This window comes from Ambystoma mexicanum, chromosome 2q, assembly GCF_040938575.1.
Source record: "Ambystoma mexicanum isolate Mex_15411 chromosome 2q, UKY_AmexF1_1, whole genome shotgun sequence".
Classification (NCBI taxonomy): domain Eukaryota; kingdom Metazoa; phylum Chordata; class Amphibia; order Caudata; family Ambystomatidae; genus Ambystoma; species Ambystoma mexicanum.
In genome coordinates, this window is record NC_090924.1 from 1,204,402,117 (window position 1) to 1,204,420,621 (window position 18,505).

General features: G+C 42.5%; 1 protein-coding gene and 1 long non-coding RNA gene across 3 annotated transcripts in view; one reads left to right on the top strand and one right to left on the bottom strand.

Annotated features, from left to right (window-relative positions):
• Window positions 1-18,505, top strand: part of LOC138570040 (uncharacterized) — a 799,187-nt gene that overhangs the window by 712,190 nt on the left and 68,492 nt on the right. The window lies entirely within an intron of this gene.
• Window positions 13,988-18,505, bottom strand: part of AGMO (alkylglycerol monooxygenase) — a 1,424,437-nt gene continuing 1,419,919 nt past the window's right edge. Inside the window, exon 13 of the mRNA XM_069648601.1 lies at window positions 13,988-14,384. Within this exon, the coding sequence (XP_069504702.1) occupies window positions 14,304-14,384 (81 nt within the window). The 3' untranslated portion in view covers window positions 13,988-14,303. The remainder of the gene's footprint in view (window positions 14,385-18,505) is intronic.

Sequence of the window (18,505 nt, forward strand, 5' to 3'; positions counted from 1 at the left end):
TCCCCTGGTCACATGTATAGAGAAACGCAGGTCTAGAGCATACTTCAGGTGACAGGGTCGTTCAAAAGAATAGCCATATGTATAGATAATCAATGCAGCACCCTAGTCCATGGCATGACAATATTATTTGACATTGTTACTTGTAGGTGGCTTAATTTAAATACATGTAGTGTTTTTCTGTTGGGCAAAAGAAATAAACATTCACAGGCCTCTTTATTTCATGACCCCCCTGCATATTTTTCATTTCTATCAGTGTTCTTGCAAAAACACCTTTTAATAACTTCTCAACAGATGATGAAACTCTTTCCTTTGCCACTATGCAGTGAAAATGTCCTCCTTCAATGTTGAGTTCTTTGCTCACTCTCTGGAGAGTGCTTTGCAATCAGTTATTTTCACTTTACTTAACCCTGGAGACATTCTTCTGCATAGCACAGAACCAGAAATTCTTTTATGCGTGGTTCAGGAAATATTGAACAACTTCGTTTTTAAAAAACACCTCCCATTTAGGGGATATTTGGGGTTGGCAAAAAGGGATTTATGTGAACCAAATTACTTTAAATTGCTACATCCTTATTCACACTTGGAAAAATGTTGAACATTTCGAATTTCCCTAAGATAGATCTCCCCAGTGTCCGTTGACTATGTGGGAATTAATTAAATGATGCTAGGGACCTACTTCGGTATTCCCACCCCATTAATAGGGACAGTGGTCCAAGTGTACAAAAAGAAGTAGTGGAGCTATGTTCCCTGCTGGCCTGCACCCAGTCCCCACAAACAACATCACCACGCACCCTCCCACACACAATCCAAATCCCCAAACTCTTGCAGCTGCTGTTTAAGGGAACTTTCAGTGCAGTGCACTGAAAGTGCAAGCTGCAACGTCTTCCTACACTTTTATTTTAAAACGAAACCATTCCGGAACGGTTTCTTTTTAAAATAAAAGTATAGGAGCTGTAAAACAAAATTTACAAAAGTAGAGGAGCACCGCTCTCGACCGCTCCCGCTCACTTCGACCACTGACTAGGGGGAAGATGTTAATTCAAATAGATCTCCACTCTTTTCTGTTGGACTTATGCACTTAAATCTCTGTGGGTTTGTGTATAGGAGAAGTAATCAGGCAACTTGGGTCATCCGTGGGAGGAGTTGGGACCCGGTCATCAATGGTACTCCAACTGCCCATCTTTCTTTGGTTATGAATGGCCCGCAGCATCAGCCCTTCTGATGGTTCCCTCCAAATTTTAGTTCCACCTTTCTCCATGTCGCATTCTTGTCTGGTTGTCTCCCTGTCTGACCATCTGACATGCTCTTAAAATGTGTTTTATTTTATTTATTTATTTATTTATTTATTTCGTTACATAGCCTGCAGGCATCAGTGTTACGCTCACCTGGTCTCTGCGGCGTCGTTGGGGCACAGTTGCAGCCCTCCCTGGATTTGGATCACCCTGGTCAGGACTTCCCTCCTGAAGATATACTGCCGTCCGCGGTGATCGGTAGAATTGCTCCTGTTATTAATGAATGATGAGCTCTCCGTCCTGCTTCTTCCAGCAGGGGCACGTTGTATATGGGCCGAGCAACTTCACTGGCCTCTGAAGTGGTAGTACAGTCCAGCTGCGACAATGCCACTTGGTAATGGTATGTGTCTTTCATTTTTGTAAAGTCTCTTCCCGCTTTAAAATATTGAACTAGTGTCCTCAACAAATTATGATCTGCGAGTTTTAACTATGTCTCATCTCTGCTTCCTCTCCACAGGCGAAAGTGCAGCCCAGCTGTGATTTTGGAGGTTGCTATGCGGCCAGAATGAAGAAAAAAGGATCTGCGACGTTCCGATCACCGGTGAGAGCTGGTTTAAGGGTAAGGGCAAGGTTTCCAATGAACGCGACCATACACTGAAGGTTTTCGTTAAAGTCTAACCTTGTCTGTTGTTTCTCCTTGCAGGTGCCGTCCACGGATGAGCTAAGCGGCGAGCTGCAGTGTCGCGGCCTGGCTTCGCTTTCCGAGAGGTCCGAAGATGGAAGGAGAGTGGCAGGCACTGCGGAGGTGTTTGCAGGTGAGAACTAGTCCCAAGGTGAGTAGAGGAGTTGCCGGTGAAACAGGTTCCCAGGTAAGTAGCGAGGTTGCAGAAGCAAACAGATTTCAGGTAAGTTGAATCACTGGAGCAGGATTCTAAGGTGACTCTGCACCCAAGCGGCAGTGAGCGTTACGCTGCCTTAAGGCAGAATAACGCAAATCGATTGCATGAAGGCTGGGCGGGCTTATATAGCCTAGCCCCAGCCACGCCCCCTTAACATTGGCTTTTTGCCCACACCCTGTCACTCCCAAATGATGCTGCACATGCTGCTCAGTTCTTCAGCAGCCACACCCGGACTGAATGCATGTGAATAGTTCCTGGGAATGTAATAAAGTACTTTACACCCATATAATGTCTCTGCTCATATTTGTTCATGAGCGTGGTGCCAAAGGTGCCAGGACTGAGTCCAGCTGGGTCACCGTTGCTTGATTGTCCCAAAGGGACAATTAAGTATGATATTTCTCCTTGTCTCCGTCACCTGAGGGTGCAGGTTTTGTGTGTTTGGGCCAGTGATCATGACAATGAGGGAGCATCAACACAAGACATTTTTGGAGAAGACCGGACATGGCATAGGATCAGGTACTAAGAACACATTACTCAAATAAGAGCCTTTATACTTTTTCAGAAAGTCAACAGGTGCTTTTCTTGTTGTAGGTCCATGGGTAGAGTATTCCAGGCCTAGTAATGGGAAAACCATCCATTTCCCCTCACTCTTTTAGTTTTGGGATTCACTAGGCACTGGGTATTGCTTGAGCACAGGGTTCTGCATGGTTCCTATAGCTTCTGGTAAGTGTGTGCCTTATCAAAGAAGCACTTGTGGTTTAGACAGATAACTTTGAAGTGAATTCTTGCAGCAACTGACAACCAGTGTAGTTCTTTCCCATGGGTGTAATTTTAGGGAAGGACAGGGGTGTTTGTCCCCTCCAACTTTCATGGCACACTATTTTGCCCCATTCATTTGGCTGGGGCACCTTTTCTTCAGATGTCATGTCCCCCTCCAACATCTTCAGCAAAGTTACTCCACTGTTCTTTCCTAGCGTTCAATATTTGTTCTCTTCTTGTAGCACCGCAAATAATCATGACTGCCTCATTTTGAACCACCTCAAGCTTATGGATGCACTCTTTGTTAGCGCCAATCAGCAGGGCTATACAATAATCAAGTCTTGCCATAAGGATGGCTCTAGTCAAGGTCTCAGAGTTCTTGGGTATCATAAATGGCAGGATCTGCCTCCGCACTCTCAAGTGGTACTGGGATTTCTTGATGGCCCCACCTACATGTGCTTCAGCTCCAAGAGAGGCCTCCAGGATGACACCAAGGGTATTTACCTTGTCCACTACATTGATACAACTGCCTTCAATACACAGATATGCGTATTTGTTGTACAATTTTACCCTTTTGTGTGTGGATCCAAAGATCATAAGTTGAGTTCAGTTTTAGTGCTGTAAAAGCACATCCAGTTTTGGACATCCAGTTCTTAACTGACTCATATATGTTGGATAGCCTGTCAGAGTCTTGTAGTTACTGCTTAATTCCATTAGGAGCTGAATATCGTCAGCATAGTTTGTAAACTGTATCCCAATATGAGTTAGTTAGTCACAGAGGGGTCTGATTTAAATGTTTAACGAGGCTAGAGATAGGCATGAGCCCTGCAGCACTCCACTGTGTATTTGCTCTAACTTCAAAATGGCACTTCCCCAACACACTCTGGACTTCATGTTACTCATGAATGAGCAAATCCAGTCGGTGGCATCCCTTGAGCAGTTACCTGCAGTTGCTAATGTCTCCAACAGGCGTTCAAATGCTGGCAACCAAGCTAATAGTATCAGCAGCCCTGAAATGCTCCTATCCAGGAGGTCCAACATGTGTGTTTGGAGAGCCAAATGGGCATTCTCCATCCTGTGGTTAGCCCGAAAGCCTGATTGCCGGGGTTGGAGAACACCCGAGTGTTCTAGGTGTTGCTGTAGGAGAGCAGTAGCAATATTGTCCACAATCTACAGGAGAAAGGGAGTGTTGATAACCGGCCAAAGGTTACTCGCTTCCTTGGGATTCAAGCCAGGTTTTTTACCAGTGGGGATACTACAACTTCTTTGATGGTGGTGGGGACTGACTTGTGGCTGAAAGATTTGTTGACAAAGCATAATAGGAGTTGCCAACATTTTCAGTTGTGTCTCTCTGCCTTTGCCGTTTACTATTTTAGCCTGTTGAACCCTACCACAGCCTGGGATTGTGGTTCTGAGTTAAGTTATTCAAGTTTCCTGTAGATTCCAAAGAGTTTCTCTGTGTTGTTGTTAGCACTTTCGATTAGATCATTGAAGTAGCTATTTTTTGTTTCATAGATCTTATTTGTATAGGTTGTTTTTTACCCAAACCCTCTCAGCTTGTGTTTTCTCCCTTTTAAGGTCTGTTCGGTCTACGGTAAACCAATTCTGATGTCATACTCCATCTCTTATGACCTTGGAATTCATGGGGGCAGCGTGAATGTGTTTAAGTGCATGCTGTAGGAATTCACCAACATGCTAGGGGGGTGTTCCAAATTAGTAGTAGCATCCATAATTAATTGAAGTAGCAGGTTAGGTCATCTGGTTTTACTATGTGAAAGTTCCTGCTGACCACTCTCCTGGTGTTTTTACTTTGTTGCGCTGGTTTGTCTGGTAGCTGAAAAAGGCATTCAACAAATTGTTGATCAGACCAGATGCATGGTTTGGTGTCTATAAACATAAAAGTGAAGTCTCTAGATGCAATCGAGTCAAGGATATTACCTTTTGCATGGGTAGGTTCTTTTTATGAACTGTGATATTCATGTTCTAGATTGTGTGCCTTCTAGTCAATGGTGTCTATGAACCAGCAGTTGAGATCGCCAAGTACAGTAGTAGAGCAGTTGGGTTTATTCAAAGGGGCCAAGAGATGAGTCAATTCCTTCTTAAAACCTGGCATATCATCAGTTGGACGGTATACCAGTATAATATTTATACAGCTGTTCATATTGTGTGTAATCATTAGGTGCATGATCTCGCAGCCTATGGAGGATGCAAAGAAGTGTGATTTCTTCTTAGTCAAGATGGTCACTCCTCCACCAATTCCCTGTTTGCGGTTTTTACAAAAAATATTGTATCCTTGTGGTGTCACCAGATCTACCTTAGGTCCACAAGAGTCGCTTAGCCACTTCTCTGTTATACATATGATGACGATCTTATTATCTGCAATATAGTCATGTATATTGATGGCATTTTTGCAAAGTGATCTAGCACTGAGGAGGGACATTTTGATTGTTTGGATATTTGGGGAAGGTATTTCAGCTCTAGCAATCACCCGATCATTTCCAGTGGAGTTATTGTGTAAGACAACAGTAGGTCGAGTGTCCAAGTTCGACTGTCTTTGGGGTATCAAGTTGCTGTCTAGTGCTGAACACTGAGTAGGGGAAGAGGGCTGGCTGTACTGCCAAACACTGTCAGTTTCAATGTTCATGGTGGGGCATAGAGTAGCCAGTGGGGCAATGTCAGCCGGCCTGACATCTTTGGTCTCTTTAGTACAGTTTGCAGTCATGGCAAAAGGTACTTATTTTTTTTTTACAACAATCTTATTTTTAGACCTAGAGCGCCATTATAGTTTTTAATGATGGCTTTCCATTTAAGCTTGTGGGCTGACTTACACTCAGCTAAGGGAAGCGCTAAAAGCAACACTGCATGAATAGAGAAAAAAAGTTAAACTTAACAGGGGAACCATGGCCAATACATTGTGATCCGCAATTTAGCAAAATGAGAGTATTGGGTATCTATGAGCGTGTGTTATGAAAGTAAGATCCCACCACAACAGTTGCACATGTTTGTAAAATAAGGTGGTATGCCATCTGCCATGAGATCTCCTCCTCTCATCTGATGATCTGCTTCTCTCACATTTCTGTCTGATTTTCTCATTTAATCCCCTTTTCCACTGTGAATCCAGTTTTAAAACCCCCTAACCAGACCCCAAAATATTTAAATGGATGGACTATTTGGCTAATGATTATAATGGCGATCGATTGCTCTTCCACCAAAACAAGCCCCAGACACTTCAATGTGATTGATTCCCAGGTCTTCAGGCCCCATTTCTGGGAGTTCTTGATTCAACCATCTGAAATGTCATTTCTGAACAAATCAGATATGAATTAAAAAATCTTCAACATGACACTTTTTTCTAATCCACAAAAATACATATATTTCTAAATTGGTGGGATCATGCAGGTCGCGGATGATATGTATGATTATTTGACAAATATGACCGCTAGTGTTTCCTTTATTTCCCAACAGATCAAAAATCGGAGGGAAGGGTCGAAGAAGATTGAAGAAGACAGCTGAACAATCAACCCTATTGAACTCTTAAATCCACCTGGTCTGTATCAAGGGGATCAAGTGCTTGACAGAACTTTTGTTTGCACTTGGAATAAGCTCCACTTTGAAGGAACGTACCTAGTAGACGAGGCCACCCCTACTGCTGTGAAGATCCAAGGAAGACGAACTTGGCTGCACTTGAATGATGTAAAGGAGAAACCCTTACCCCTCTGGCACCCGTTGACAGTGAAGCAAGAGAAGAAGTTCTGTGAATGCAGACTCAATCGGCTATCAAGCACCAACAAGAGTAATCAAAATAAAAACAATTCAAACTTTCTATTACTCTCAAATTTAAAGGGGGACAAACAAACTTTTCATTGTTCACAGAACTATTGCTGTTAGTTTAAAAAGGCAATGTTTTACACACAAGCAGAGCACATAACACTTTATGTTGCCTATAACGTTACACACATTCTTGTATGCTGTTTTAACACATATACTTTGATCTTATCCAGCTCTAGTGAGACAAAACGTTGATATGATCACCTTTTTGAAAATCCTATGACAGACCTTTTTATTCAAAGGACCATCATTGCAATATTATTACAATTTCTGTTATCAAAAAGAGCGATTATTATAAGAAGGATAGAAATTATACATGGGTAAAAAAGAATGGGGATTGTCCAGTTTGTAAAAGACACTTTGCTAGCAAGAAGACTGAGTAATACACAAAATGGTATAAGACAAATGAATGTCTTTGCAATCTTTCTTGTGGCTACGTTTTGTACAATGTGCATTCTTTTATTTCCTTATTCTTATAGCATTTAGTCAAAATGATGTTTTACAATACAGATGGACTGTTTAGCAATGAACCTGCTGTTTCTATCCATTCCAAAAGCACAAGTGACATTTTCACTGACATTTCCAAAAGAATTAACTGACTTAAGAGTGATGCTGGAAAAGATGATCAGGATATAAATACATATCTTGATAATTCAGCCATTAAAAAAAGAACATGTGGTATCAGCACATCACAGTGAGAAGAACGTTAGATGAGAGTTGCTATATATGTTCAGTCATCCCTTATGCCATGAGCACAGCCAAAACATTTATAGCAAGAGAAATACCTACACATGATGAGACGTGGCTTAGCCATCTAGCAGCATGTATGACAAGAGGACAATTCAAAGGCAGATGGTCAACTCTACGATGGATGCCAAAGAGAACATTCCCCTATGGAGATGCTTACATAAAAATGCAGACAATAACAGAACCAAGTTGGAAAAGCAAAACGCTCTTGTACTTATTGACTGGTGTCAATATAGGAGAGATGAAGACTGTGGAACAAAAGAGAATGGATAGTGCAGACACATGGGAGACACCAGAATTGCCATGATGCCTGGAGAGACCTCAGCTATTAGCATATTGACAAGTAGTTACCAGTACAGGATTGGATGAAGGAATGATGGTATGCAGTGAACACTTATTAATGGCAGCAACGGTGAAGATAATGCACATAGTGAATGATGAATGGCTTAGGGAATGAGCCAAGTATGCAAACTTACTAACATGTGTTGAAGATGAAGCAGGACCTACCTGTATCCATATTGCCAATGAAAAATGCAACAATGTGTTTCAGAAACAGTGGTCAGACCAAGGTTGGAGAAAATAAAGGGTGCAAACACATAATAGATGTGCCAGGAATGAAAGGTGGACCACTATTGGCTCTGTGGATCCAAAGCTTATATGAACCTACCTAAACATTGGGGAGGAATCTTTTCTATGGTGGCTATACATGTTCCTGCGTGTGTGATCCCCAAAGTGATTTTCACATCACTGACTTTACAAAAATGGATGCACATCAAAAGAAGAAGAGTCCACTCAACCTCATTCAAGAGAAGAGAGAGAAGTTTTTTTTTTTTTTTCTGGAAAATCAATAGATGCGTATTGGGACATTCCAGATGAGCACAGATTGTTCAGTAGTACAGTGATGATATTTACAGCCAAATTCATGTCAGGAATTCAAGCTGCAGTAAATGGCAAATGGTACAAATCGCAAGGTTGGAGCTGCTACAAACAAATAACATGACAATAAAAAGATTTAGTGCAATTAAAGAAGTATTGAGGGCCATCAGACTCATGACCCTAGAGAACAGGTATGTCCTGGACTTAATTACAGCAATGGAAGGAGGCAAGTTTGCAAACATCAGGCCTTCCAGCTTTACAGACATACCTGTGCCATAACTCTGTTGCCGACCCTGCGTATGAAAATGCTGAAGAAATGGAGGAAACTGAAGTTGAGGAAGACTGGGTTGTGTCCCTGTTCTCATGGGTTCCAACCAGGATAGCAAATGCCTTCAAACTATTGGGAGTTATGCTGGTGTTAGTGTTGCTGGGATACTGTCTTATAAGAATATTCCTAGGACAATGTAAAATTGACAGCAAAGAAAGCTATTGGGGTGAAGATAATGATCGTTGTAAATGCTTTGGCTGACGAGCACACACAGACCGAAAGCACCTGAAAGGAATCCCTATGGCACCCCCAGGAATGAAGTTTAAATATCCCAAGGATGAAAAAAACTATGTGGGATATTGGGTGTTCTGTCAGCTGTCTGGGGAATGTTGCCATATGACCTGGAGTGTGGATGAACACATAAATAATGCAGGTGACCTGAGGGGATGACACAGATATGGATCCCGAAGAAACCACAGTGTGAAGAAAAGGTGAAGAGAATTGAGGAGGTGATCGAGGACTCAACCAGATGGGGCAATGTAGAGAGACAGATGTACACTTCATCTATAAAGCCCACCCCATCAACTCCATCATACTGCAAGAACAGCAAGAGAACACTCTCCATGACACCTGGTATCATCCCAATACCACGGCAAAGGTATGAAAGACGTTATGCGCTCAGACAACCATACTGCATGTATTCCCGGACTGATGTGGTAGTGATGAGCTTGCAGACACTAGATATAGAGGAACTATAAGTAAAGTCTGACCGAAGAGAAGTGATACCACAAAAGAGAGAAAACATGTGGGTGCACTGGACCTGATGTATGGATATCTGAAGAATGAAGATGTAACTGAAGCAACAAAGTAAACATATATGTGAATATGAAGAAAACCATATACACTAAGAAGATAAGTGACAAGAGATGTAGTAGATGCATAATAACGCAGAAATGCACGGTAGATAAGACAGTGTAGAAGCTTTCTAAAGTAGGAAATAGAACATGAGTAAAGCATCCATGTTGAGAAAATGGACGTCGGCATCGTATAATAAGCAAGAAATCTTGAGGAGAGGCACAAAGACTGCAGAGCTGACCTGCACTGGAATACAGATGTGTGCAAAGGGTATCTGCTTGGCTCAGAATGAGGGATACCACAGCAAGAAGTAACTGATTAATGAAAGGAGTCAACGTGGATAAGCCATGTACTAAAGACATATTTCTCTTAGGTAAAGTACAGGCTTGAACAATTGTGAGTGTAACGTATTGAACAATCAAAGATGCAGAAAGTGCATGCAGGATGGAGCAACCAAGTCTCCAGAGGCCAAGAGGAGGTATAGCACATAATGTAATTTAATCAAATAACACTAAATAGATGGATAGAACAGATACAATCAGGGTCTCCTCAAATGTGGTGTAAGACCAGAAAACAATGCCTATTCATAAAAGCCCAGACGAAGATAGCAACGTATTTTCACTCCCTTTAAAGTTCTGAGGAAGAGATCAGTCAGCAAGGCCAACTACAAAGAAGAAGCCTTAACTTAGGGCCTAAATGATGAGAGATGGTAAGCTAATTAACTAAGAAAGGCAGTTGTCTGACATTGTTCCCGTGCACCTGGGTTTTGTTGCTTATTATAATTATATAATTATAATTGTTTTTTTCTAACACACTTAATACCGAAGAGTTTTCAAAGCAATGACCGGGTATTCAAAACAGTGTTGCTCTGTGTCGTTTTGCTTCCAAAATTAGCACCTTCCACTGAGCTATACTACCCAGGTCTTACCCATGTCATACCTATGTGCTGCTAATGAGCCGAATAACCAAGGTTGGTAAAAGAGCACCAACCAATCATGCAGGCATAAGTAATGGACCATACATTATTTCAGAAGCCTATCCCTGCTGGTATTGCACTTGTATCTGTATTTTACGTAGTTAGAGGTTGTTGAAGCCGTGCCTACCTGATAAGGGGCATCCAATGATGGTACTAACACTTATATAAAATATAGGTATATACATCTGTCTTAACCAATCCCTCCACCTAATGGGTTTTATTGTTTGCCACATAGAATGACATCATAGCTGACGTATAATGATGTATACAACCTTTTGTGTAACTGAAATGCGCCGAGAGTGTGTGAGCTACAATTTGTTTGTTCGTCAGGTTTAACTACTTAACTGAACTGATAATCAAGTAGTAGTTTGCCATATTCTTTGAGTTTGTTCATTTATTTGGCCCCTAGATCATTTATAGTGGTAATCCCATTCGGCACTTTGAACGTTCCAGGTGCTATTGCACAGGGTGGTGGGTGTTGGAGCTGTGTATGTCATTTGTGGTCTTAAACACCACTGGCACCAGTTGCTTTATTCGGGGATGTGGAGCTTTAACTTAGCATTGATGATCTGAAATATTAGAGGCATGCACAATCCAGTTAATGCTCAAAAGTTTTTCGCTTACATCGAGCGAGAGTCTGAAAATTAACATTGTTTTCTTGCAGGAAACATAAGCTCTCTACAAATCCACCATTGATTTTGCCAAAAAGCTGGGGGTGGAGGGGCAATAGATATTACACATCATATTCATAACAGTCCAAGGTAGTCATGACTACAGACCATAATCATTGCAGTTTTGTGTGTGAAATCCTTTCTCGACCACTTGAGTTGCTATGTAATTGTTCATGGAAGATTGCTAAACTGAAATTTAGCTTGTAAACACTTATGACTATGAAATCTATAGGAGGATCCTAAATATTTATGAAACATTTCCATCTATCCCCATACTATTGGGTGGCAGCATGAACACTATTGGCCTCATTATAAGTTTGCCGGTCCGGTAGTAACGATGCCGGTAAGCTACTGGTGCCATTACTACCGGTTCGGCAAACTAGGAATTCTGTTCGCGGGTGCCTTTTTGCCTGCCAGATCTGACCTGGCAGGCGTTCCGACACCCGTGAGCACAGCATGTCGGATGCACCGGCACCATTCATGAATCATGCCTGTGCATCTGGCCTCCCCATTGAGCCCTATGGGGCTGAAATGGGAATGGGGAAGAATATTTTCTGGCGCTTGCGAATGGGCAATTACCGGGTCCGGCAATGCCGTAATGACCCAGTAATTGCCGATTCACGGGCGCCAGAAAAAAAATTATATATCGACACGGCTACCCCCAGTGTCATAATGAGTGATAGATATGTGATTTGAGCATAGATCGTGCAAGCTCTACCACCAAAACACTTACTAAATCGCCCAGCAAAATGTTAGAATCAATGCACAATTTGGAATTAACTGATGTCCAGAGGGCTCTAAACCCCAATATGTGAGTTTACAAATTTTATTTAACTGACCACAATATTTTCTCAAGAGCAGCTTCTTATGTCCTTACCACTAACGCATGTTCTACAATCTATAGAAATACATCCCTGTATTACTCAGACCATTGTTCCACTGTACTCAAGATGGTACTTAATGTACATGACTCATCAGCTTTTCTGTGGAGGCTCAAACCCTAGGTGCTACAAGATATTAGCTCAGCACTACATGAGCACAAAAAATAATTTTTGGAGAAAAAAAAAAACATTAGTACATTTGAGCCAAATGTTTTGTTATGGCAGGCTTTGAAAGAATTTATTAGGGCGTAGTGGTGTCAACAGAGATGGAGATGGTGAAAATCATTAGGAAAGATATAACAGCATGTGTATCTGAATTGCGTAAGCTTGAAAGATAATTTGCAAATGAGTACATTTAGGGGCGCAGCAAATAGAGAGTTAAAATACATGGCAACACCTATTGCTGCTAGGAGGCTTGTACATAAGGAAGACCCACTTGGCAGCTTAACTAATAGGAACGGAAAATGCAATTACATGTATCATACTCTTACATAACCAAGCTGGGGAAGTGATGCATAGTGGCTCCGAAATAAGCATGTTATTTTATGACTACGACACACACTATAGTCAAAAGGATATTAAAACTGAGAACGAAATTCATATTATGTTAGATGGACTTTCTATACCAATGGTATCCCAGGCGTGAGAGAGCAGCTTGAACTTCCATTCTACATTGTCGGAACTGCAGGTGCAATAGATGATATACCTATTGGTAAAACTCAATGGCTGGAAGAGCTGGGTGCAAAGTTCCATACAATTTGTCATGCATTGCTGATTCCCCATCTGCTAACACTATATATGCATATCATGGCCACTCTGTGCGGCCAATATTATTCTGCCTCTTAAAGCCGATAAACTATCAGCTGACTGCAAATCCTACTGACCACTATCCTTAATCAATGTAGACACTAAAATCCTTGCAGCCATGCTAGCAAAAAGGATACTACCACTTATGCAATATACCATACATCCAGAGCAAGCAGGATCCATTCCAAATCCCTCCGCCATGCTACATATGTCAGAGATTGCTGAGGTTTCAATAATACTTCAACCCAAAATATGGTTCCTTGGATTAATAAAAAAAATGCTGCTGGTCAAAAGTAGATTCACCAATGTATCGTGTTTGCTTGCAAAACGATCCATATTAAGAAATTGGACTATGGAATATTGGTTAAAAGATGTCACATGCGTCAACAATAATGAGAAATTGTAGATTCTATGCCAATGGATACATGGTTGTATTTAAAGAATTATCTGCCGACCAAATCTCAGACTGATGGATGTGTCTTGATAATTTGTACTAATGTTTATAGATTACAAAGGTAACTAATACTAAAATGGATGCTGCGGTATTTAGAAACTGCATACCAGCGTATGCACTTGCGTTATTCAATGATTGCAACTGCACATTTTAGACTGAGGTCGATTGTGAGATTTACAGATGTGTGCTGCTCCACTTATACCACATAATATTGTAATGTTTGAATTAGCGAATATATGAAAAAAATATGTTTTTATAACCAGTGCAGAAAGCTATCTTGGCGAGGTCTGTTGTCGCGTGGCACATTTAAACTAAGCAAAGAAGTATTCTGTCTAGCATTCAATTATTCAACAGAGAACACCTTTATGAAGGAAATATGAATACGTTCGTTACTGGTCGATATCTGGCCAAACATCATTTCATAGGGATTCCTGTTACGGTGTTTACGTTATAGAGCAGTTTGCAGTCCATGCATAGAACAGAGGGAACTGTGCGAGGGACATGACCCGGGTAGAACTCTTGTAAAAAATATGCCAAATGGTAATTTTAATGGTGGGCAATTTGACTTATGTATAAGAGTGGTATAAAGAGCAGCCATGTGCATGCTTCACAAAACCCATGAACCTCGTCAGTTCCTTTTAATGAGATGAACTCATAGTTTCTACTGTCTAATAGTTCTGCACTCCACTATTGCCATGGCATGTTTGCATTCTGTCAGAAATTCCCACCATGTATTAATTGATAAAATATTTTATTGTAAATGTTGCAAATCAGTATGCACACTTCAATATTATTACAAACCACCTTTGAATGTTTTAACGGTTACAAACCATGTAGGTAAAGTACATTGCAATATGCATTTTACACAATTATTTCTATAACAACATATGGGATTCATGTTTAATTTTCTCTTTATAACAAGATTGGTCCATTTTACTTGAACAGGTCAGTATGTCCATGTATGTGACTGGACACACGGTAGTCAAATTGACTTTCTCTGGATCAGTGTGATGAATAAACTTATTTTCCAAAGGTGAACTGTAAAATGTTTCACTTTGACTTCTTTGTGCCTAATACAACTTGTTTAATGCTTTGTATTCCCCAGAATCCAATGCAAACTGCAAAAAAGATCTGAAATGAAAGTAAACAAGGGAGAGTTAAATACGTTAATATTCTCAATAAATGTTTTATCACTTGTGTGCATTCTAAAAAAGAAACACTTTTTTTATATTGCATACGTCCCTATTTTTCTTTCCCCTCCAGCACTATGAAAGCAAACAAAAGAAGGGGAATCATTACACATTCAAACTCAAATTTGACGAACACACCCATCCCTGGTCACATGTTATCCCAGGCCAGCTAGCGTCTCACTCATAACCACATGTTTAATAGAATTCCATTGTCTCACCTCCAGACAATCATGTTAATATGGCAATGTCGAGGCATCCCCGACATGTCCTCGAAACTCAACATATAGCAAAGCTGCTTAAGGCGATGAGGCACACTTTACACAAGAGGTAACAATGCAACAGGAACATGTTGACCCCAACATAGCCTGTACCACCAATACCCTAAGCAGTGAAAAAAGCCCTCTCCATTCGATGATTGCCCAACTGGAAAATAAGACACCTGTGCCACCCTAAATCCAAAACGGAAAATGGGAACTCCCCTTACAACCTTGTTTCCGAAAACCCTTTAAGCTAAAAAAAAAAAAAAATGCTGCACCTCCTTCCGGAAATCCCTGTCCCTCAAAAAACATCACACTCAGGAGTACATTATGACAAAAAATGAATTTATGACTACGTGAAAATTACACATGCAGACACTTCCAAATTGAAACTGCAAGATAACTCTCAAAGAGTCACCCATCTGGAACACATCATTCTCACCTACCACACTTCAGACTCTCGTATGTCACTGATTCCAAATAACTAAATAAAAATACATAAATACATAAAAAGAACACAAGGTGTAAGTCTCGGGAAGTGGAAATTCCATACAAAGGGCAACATTGGAAAGGAAAAATGAAGATTTTGTTTCTGAAAGATTCATAATTTCAGGATGAAAATGTTAAACAAGAAGAACATGTGTCCCTGCCTGTTTTCCCATATACCAAATATGAGCGAGATGGAATGGGAGTAAATGGTGTCAAGAGCCAGCGACATGACTTATGTTTTGAGAAGTGTGATGCTTCTGTAATGGAAAGGAGCATGACAGGCACAGAAAATAAGGGGGTGCTGCCTTTGGGTAACTGAGGGACTTGGTAGAGCAATTGGAGTGTACCCATGCTTTGCCTAGCTGAATAAATATTTGGTTAGGGATGAAGTGAAAAGTCCTGGAAGCATTCTTGAGCCTTTGAACAGTGGGCACGCTCTGTAGGGAGCAAACGGTGTGGTGGTACGGCATACCAATTATGTATTCTTCACTTCCATCTCTGTTACCAGTGTATTCCGGGCCCAGTTCCAGGCCACCAGCATCAGCTGCAGCATGACTGCCACCTCCACCAGCACCTCCAAGGCTGCAAGGATGTGGGCTGCAAACTTCTCAGGGGGAGAGGATGCCATCAGGAGCAACAACTTGAGGCTGCTGGATTAGAAGGATCTGGCAGGAGATTGCTGCTGCCGTCAATGTTGAGGAAGTGGCAGTCCATACCCCGGAGAACATTAAGAAATGGTGGGATGACATGAGGGTCCAGAGCCAGAAGAAAGCCAGGGAAGCAATCGAGGCAGGACCCACGGCAGAAATGCACTCTGGCAGGCACCATTGCATTTTGACTCTAAACATCTGGATCCTGCAGAGGGTGAACCCAACTCTTCACGCACAGGTCCTCGAACAGCAGGTCCAGATCCAGGCTGCAGATGAGTCCACACTTTGCGATGAGGCTGAATTCGTATGCCATGTTCAGAGGATGCATGTTGGGAGGACGCTGGTTGATGCACATGGCAATGAAATGTGACGTAATGTGGTGTGCCGTTTTGTTCTGGTGCCATTGGCATGGCTTATATATGCTGTGTCCATGGAGCATGCAAGGTTCCACACTGTGTGGGTCCTATGTGTGGCAGGGCCTGAAGAGGGTGTGCAAAGAGGATCCTTGTATTACGCTATGGCCTTTCGGAATTACATGATGGTGTCAATGGTGTTGGGCCATGAATTACAGGCCAAGGGATATTTATTCTTCAGGTTCATTTCCCAGTTGTCTTTTGACTGATGGTGATGTTTATTTATATAGCGCCTATACACAGGCAAGTGTTTCAAAGCGCTCAAGGAGGGAGTGAACACAGGGAAAAACAATAGTTGCTCAGAGCCCTTGAATTTCTGAGAAGATAACGGTCTGCACAGCCAGATCAAGTGAATATGAAACAATCAACAGTTTAGATGCTGCAAATAGGCCTGACAGTGATTCTGCAGTTTTTTAAGTGCACAATAAGGAGGGAGAACAAGGGAGAACAGACAGAATGATCTTCAGGCAGGGCTGTATACAGATTGTGCAAGTGCAGGAAGGGCAAGGGAGTGGCAGGGGACCAAGTGCACCCAGTAGGTAGAGACTGGTGAAGTGCGGAGAGAGAAGCTCTCAAGGTTTTATTACAAGTGCAGTGGGCGGAGTGGGGTGCAGGGCCATGGGGCAAGTGCAGAATGAATGGCCGGGGTGCCTGGGACCTGTGAGACTCTGAGGTACACCAGGCAGCCAGTCAGTAATCTGTGTGGAAGGGAGGGAGAAAAGGAAGAGCAGAGAGCTAGGTTGGCACGGTAGGGTGAGAGAGAATGAAGAGGCGAAGAGGACGGTCTTGAGGAGGTTCCAGAACTTAAGAATATCAGGATCAAGATGGAGGGTGGCAGGGAGGCTGTTCCAGAAGGATGCACCTGCTGAGGAAATGGATCTCCCTCCAATTCTCTGCTTGGAGAACTGGCTCACTCACAAAAGGTTGGAGGTAGATGAGCGTAGGGCTCGAGAGGGACAGTATTTAGGAAGACAATGTTGAAGGTAAGTAGGTCCCATGCCCCAGAAAGCCTTGTGGACAATGCAGAGGGTCTTGAATTTGATCCTTGCAGCCACAGGGAGCCAGCACCGGAGAGATGGGGTCCCTGGGTTTGAGACCAAGGATAAGTCTTGCGGTTCTGTTCTGGATGAGTTGCAGAGGGTGCAGGGAGGAAGAAGGGTGGTTGAGGAGTAGGCTGTTGCAGAGAGACCCAGGGCTCTGAAAACAGTGAGCCACTGAGGGAAAGCGAGAAAAGGTAAAGTGCCTCTGAGGAGGTGTAATTGATAGACTTGTTTGAGATGTCAGAACTGTGAGAAGGGAATGAGAGAGTGGAGTCGAAGATGACCCCAACGTTTTTGGCCTCACAGGAGGGTGTAGGCGCAGGGCTAAGGGAGGCCAGCCAGAGTAGAGGGGGAAAGCGGGAGCAGGTGTCCCAATCGAACAATCTCAGTTTATCTGGCATTGAGACAAAGGTCGTTTGCAGCACACCATTACTGAATAGCGGAAAATCAGTTATGAGTGAGGAGGAGGAGGAGGCGGCTGAGGGTAGCCTGAAGGATAGTTGCATGTTATCTGCATAACACTGGAAAGTAGAGGTGAAAGTGGCAATCACACTTGCCAGGGTAGCCATGTAAATGCGGAAGAACCAGGGGGACAGATTAGAACCCTGGGGAATGCCACAGGTTGAGAGGGTGATAGTCAAGAGAAAGGCACAAAGTTCGACCTGGGATGGGCATTCGGAGAGAAAAGAGGTTAACAAAGCCAGAGCCTGACCTGTGACCAAGGTGTCCTGAACCCTGAGATCAGGATGTTGTGGTTAACTGTGTCAAAGGCAGAGGAAAGATGAAGGAGAATGAGGACAGAGGAAGTGTTAGTGTCAAGATTTGAGAGCAGGTCTTCACGGGTGTTCAGAAGAGCAGTTTCTGTGCCACTGGATGCTCTAAAGCCAGACTGATGGTCATGGAAACAACTGATTGACTCTGTGCACAGATTTAGCTGAGAGATAGCCAGTTTCTCCCGGAGTTTGCCCAGGAAAGGAGTGATAGAGATTGGACGCTAGTTTGATGGACTGGAAGGATCAGCAGAGGGTTTCTTGAGAAGAGAGTGCACACAGGAGTGCTTGTGAGCAGTTGGGAAAACTCAAGTGGAAAAGGAGAGGTTGCAAAGGTCAGCCAAGGCTGGTTCAAGAGAGCCAATGTTGTCCTTAATGGTTTTGGACGTGCACGGGTCAACTTGCTTGGATGAGGCCTTCATAGACCAGACTTGTTTGGTGAC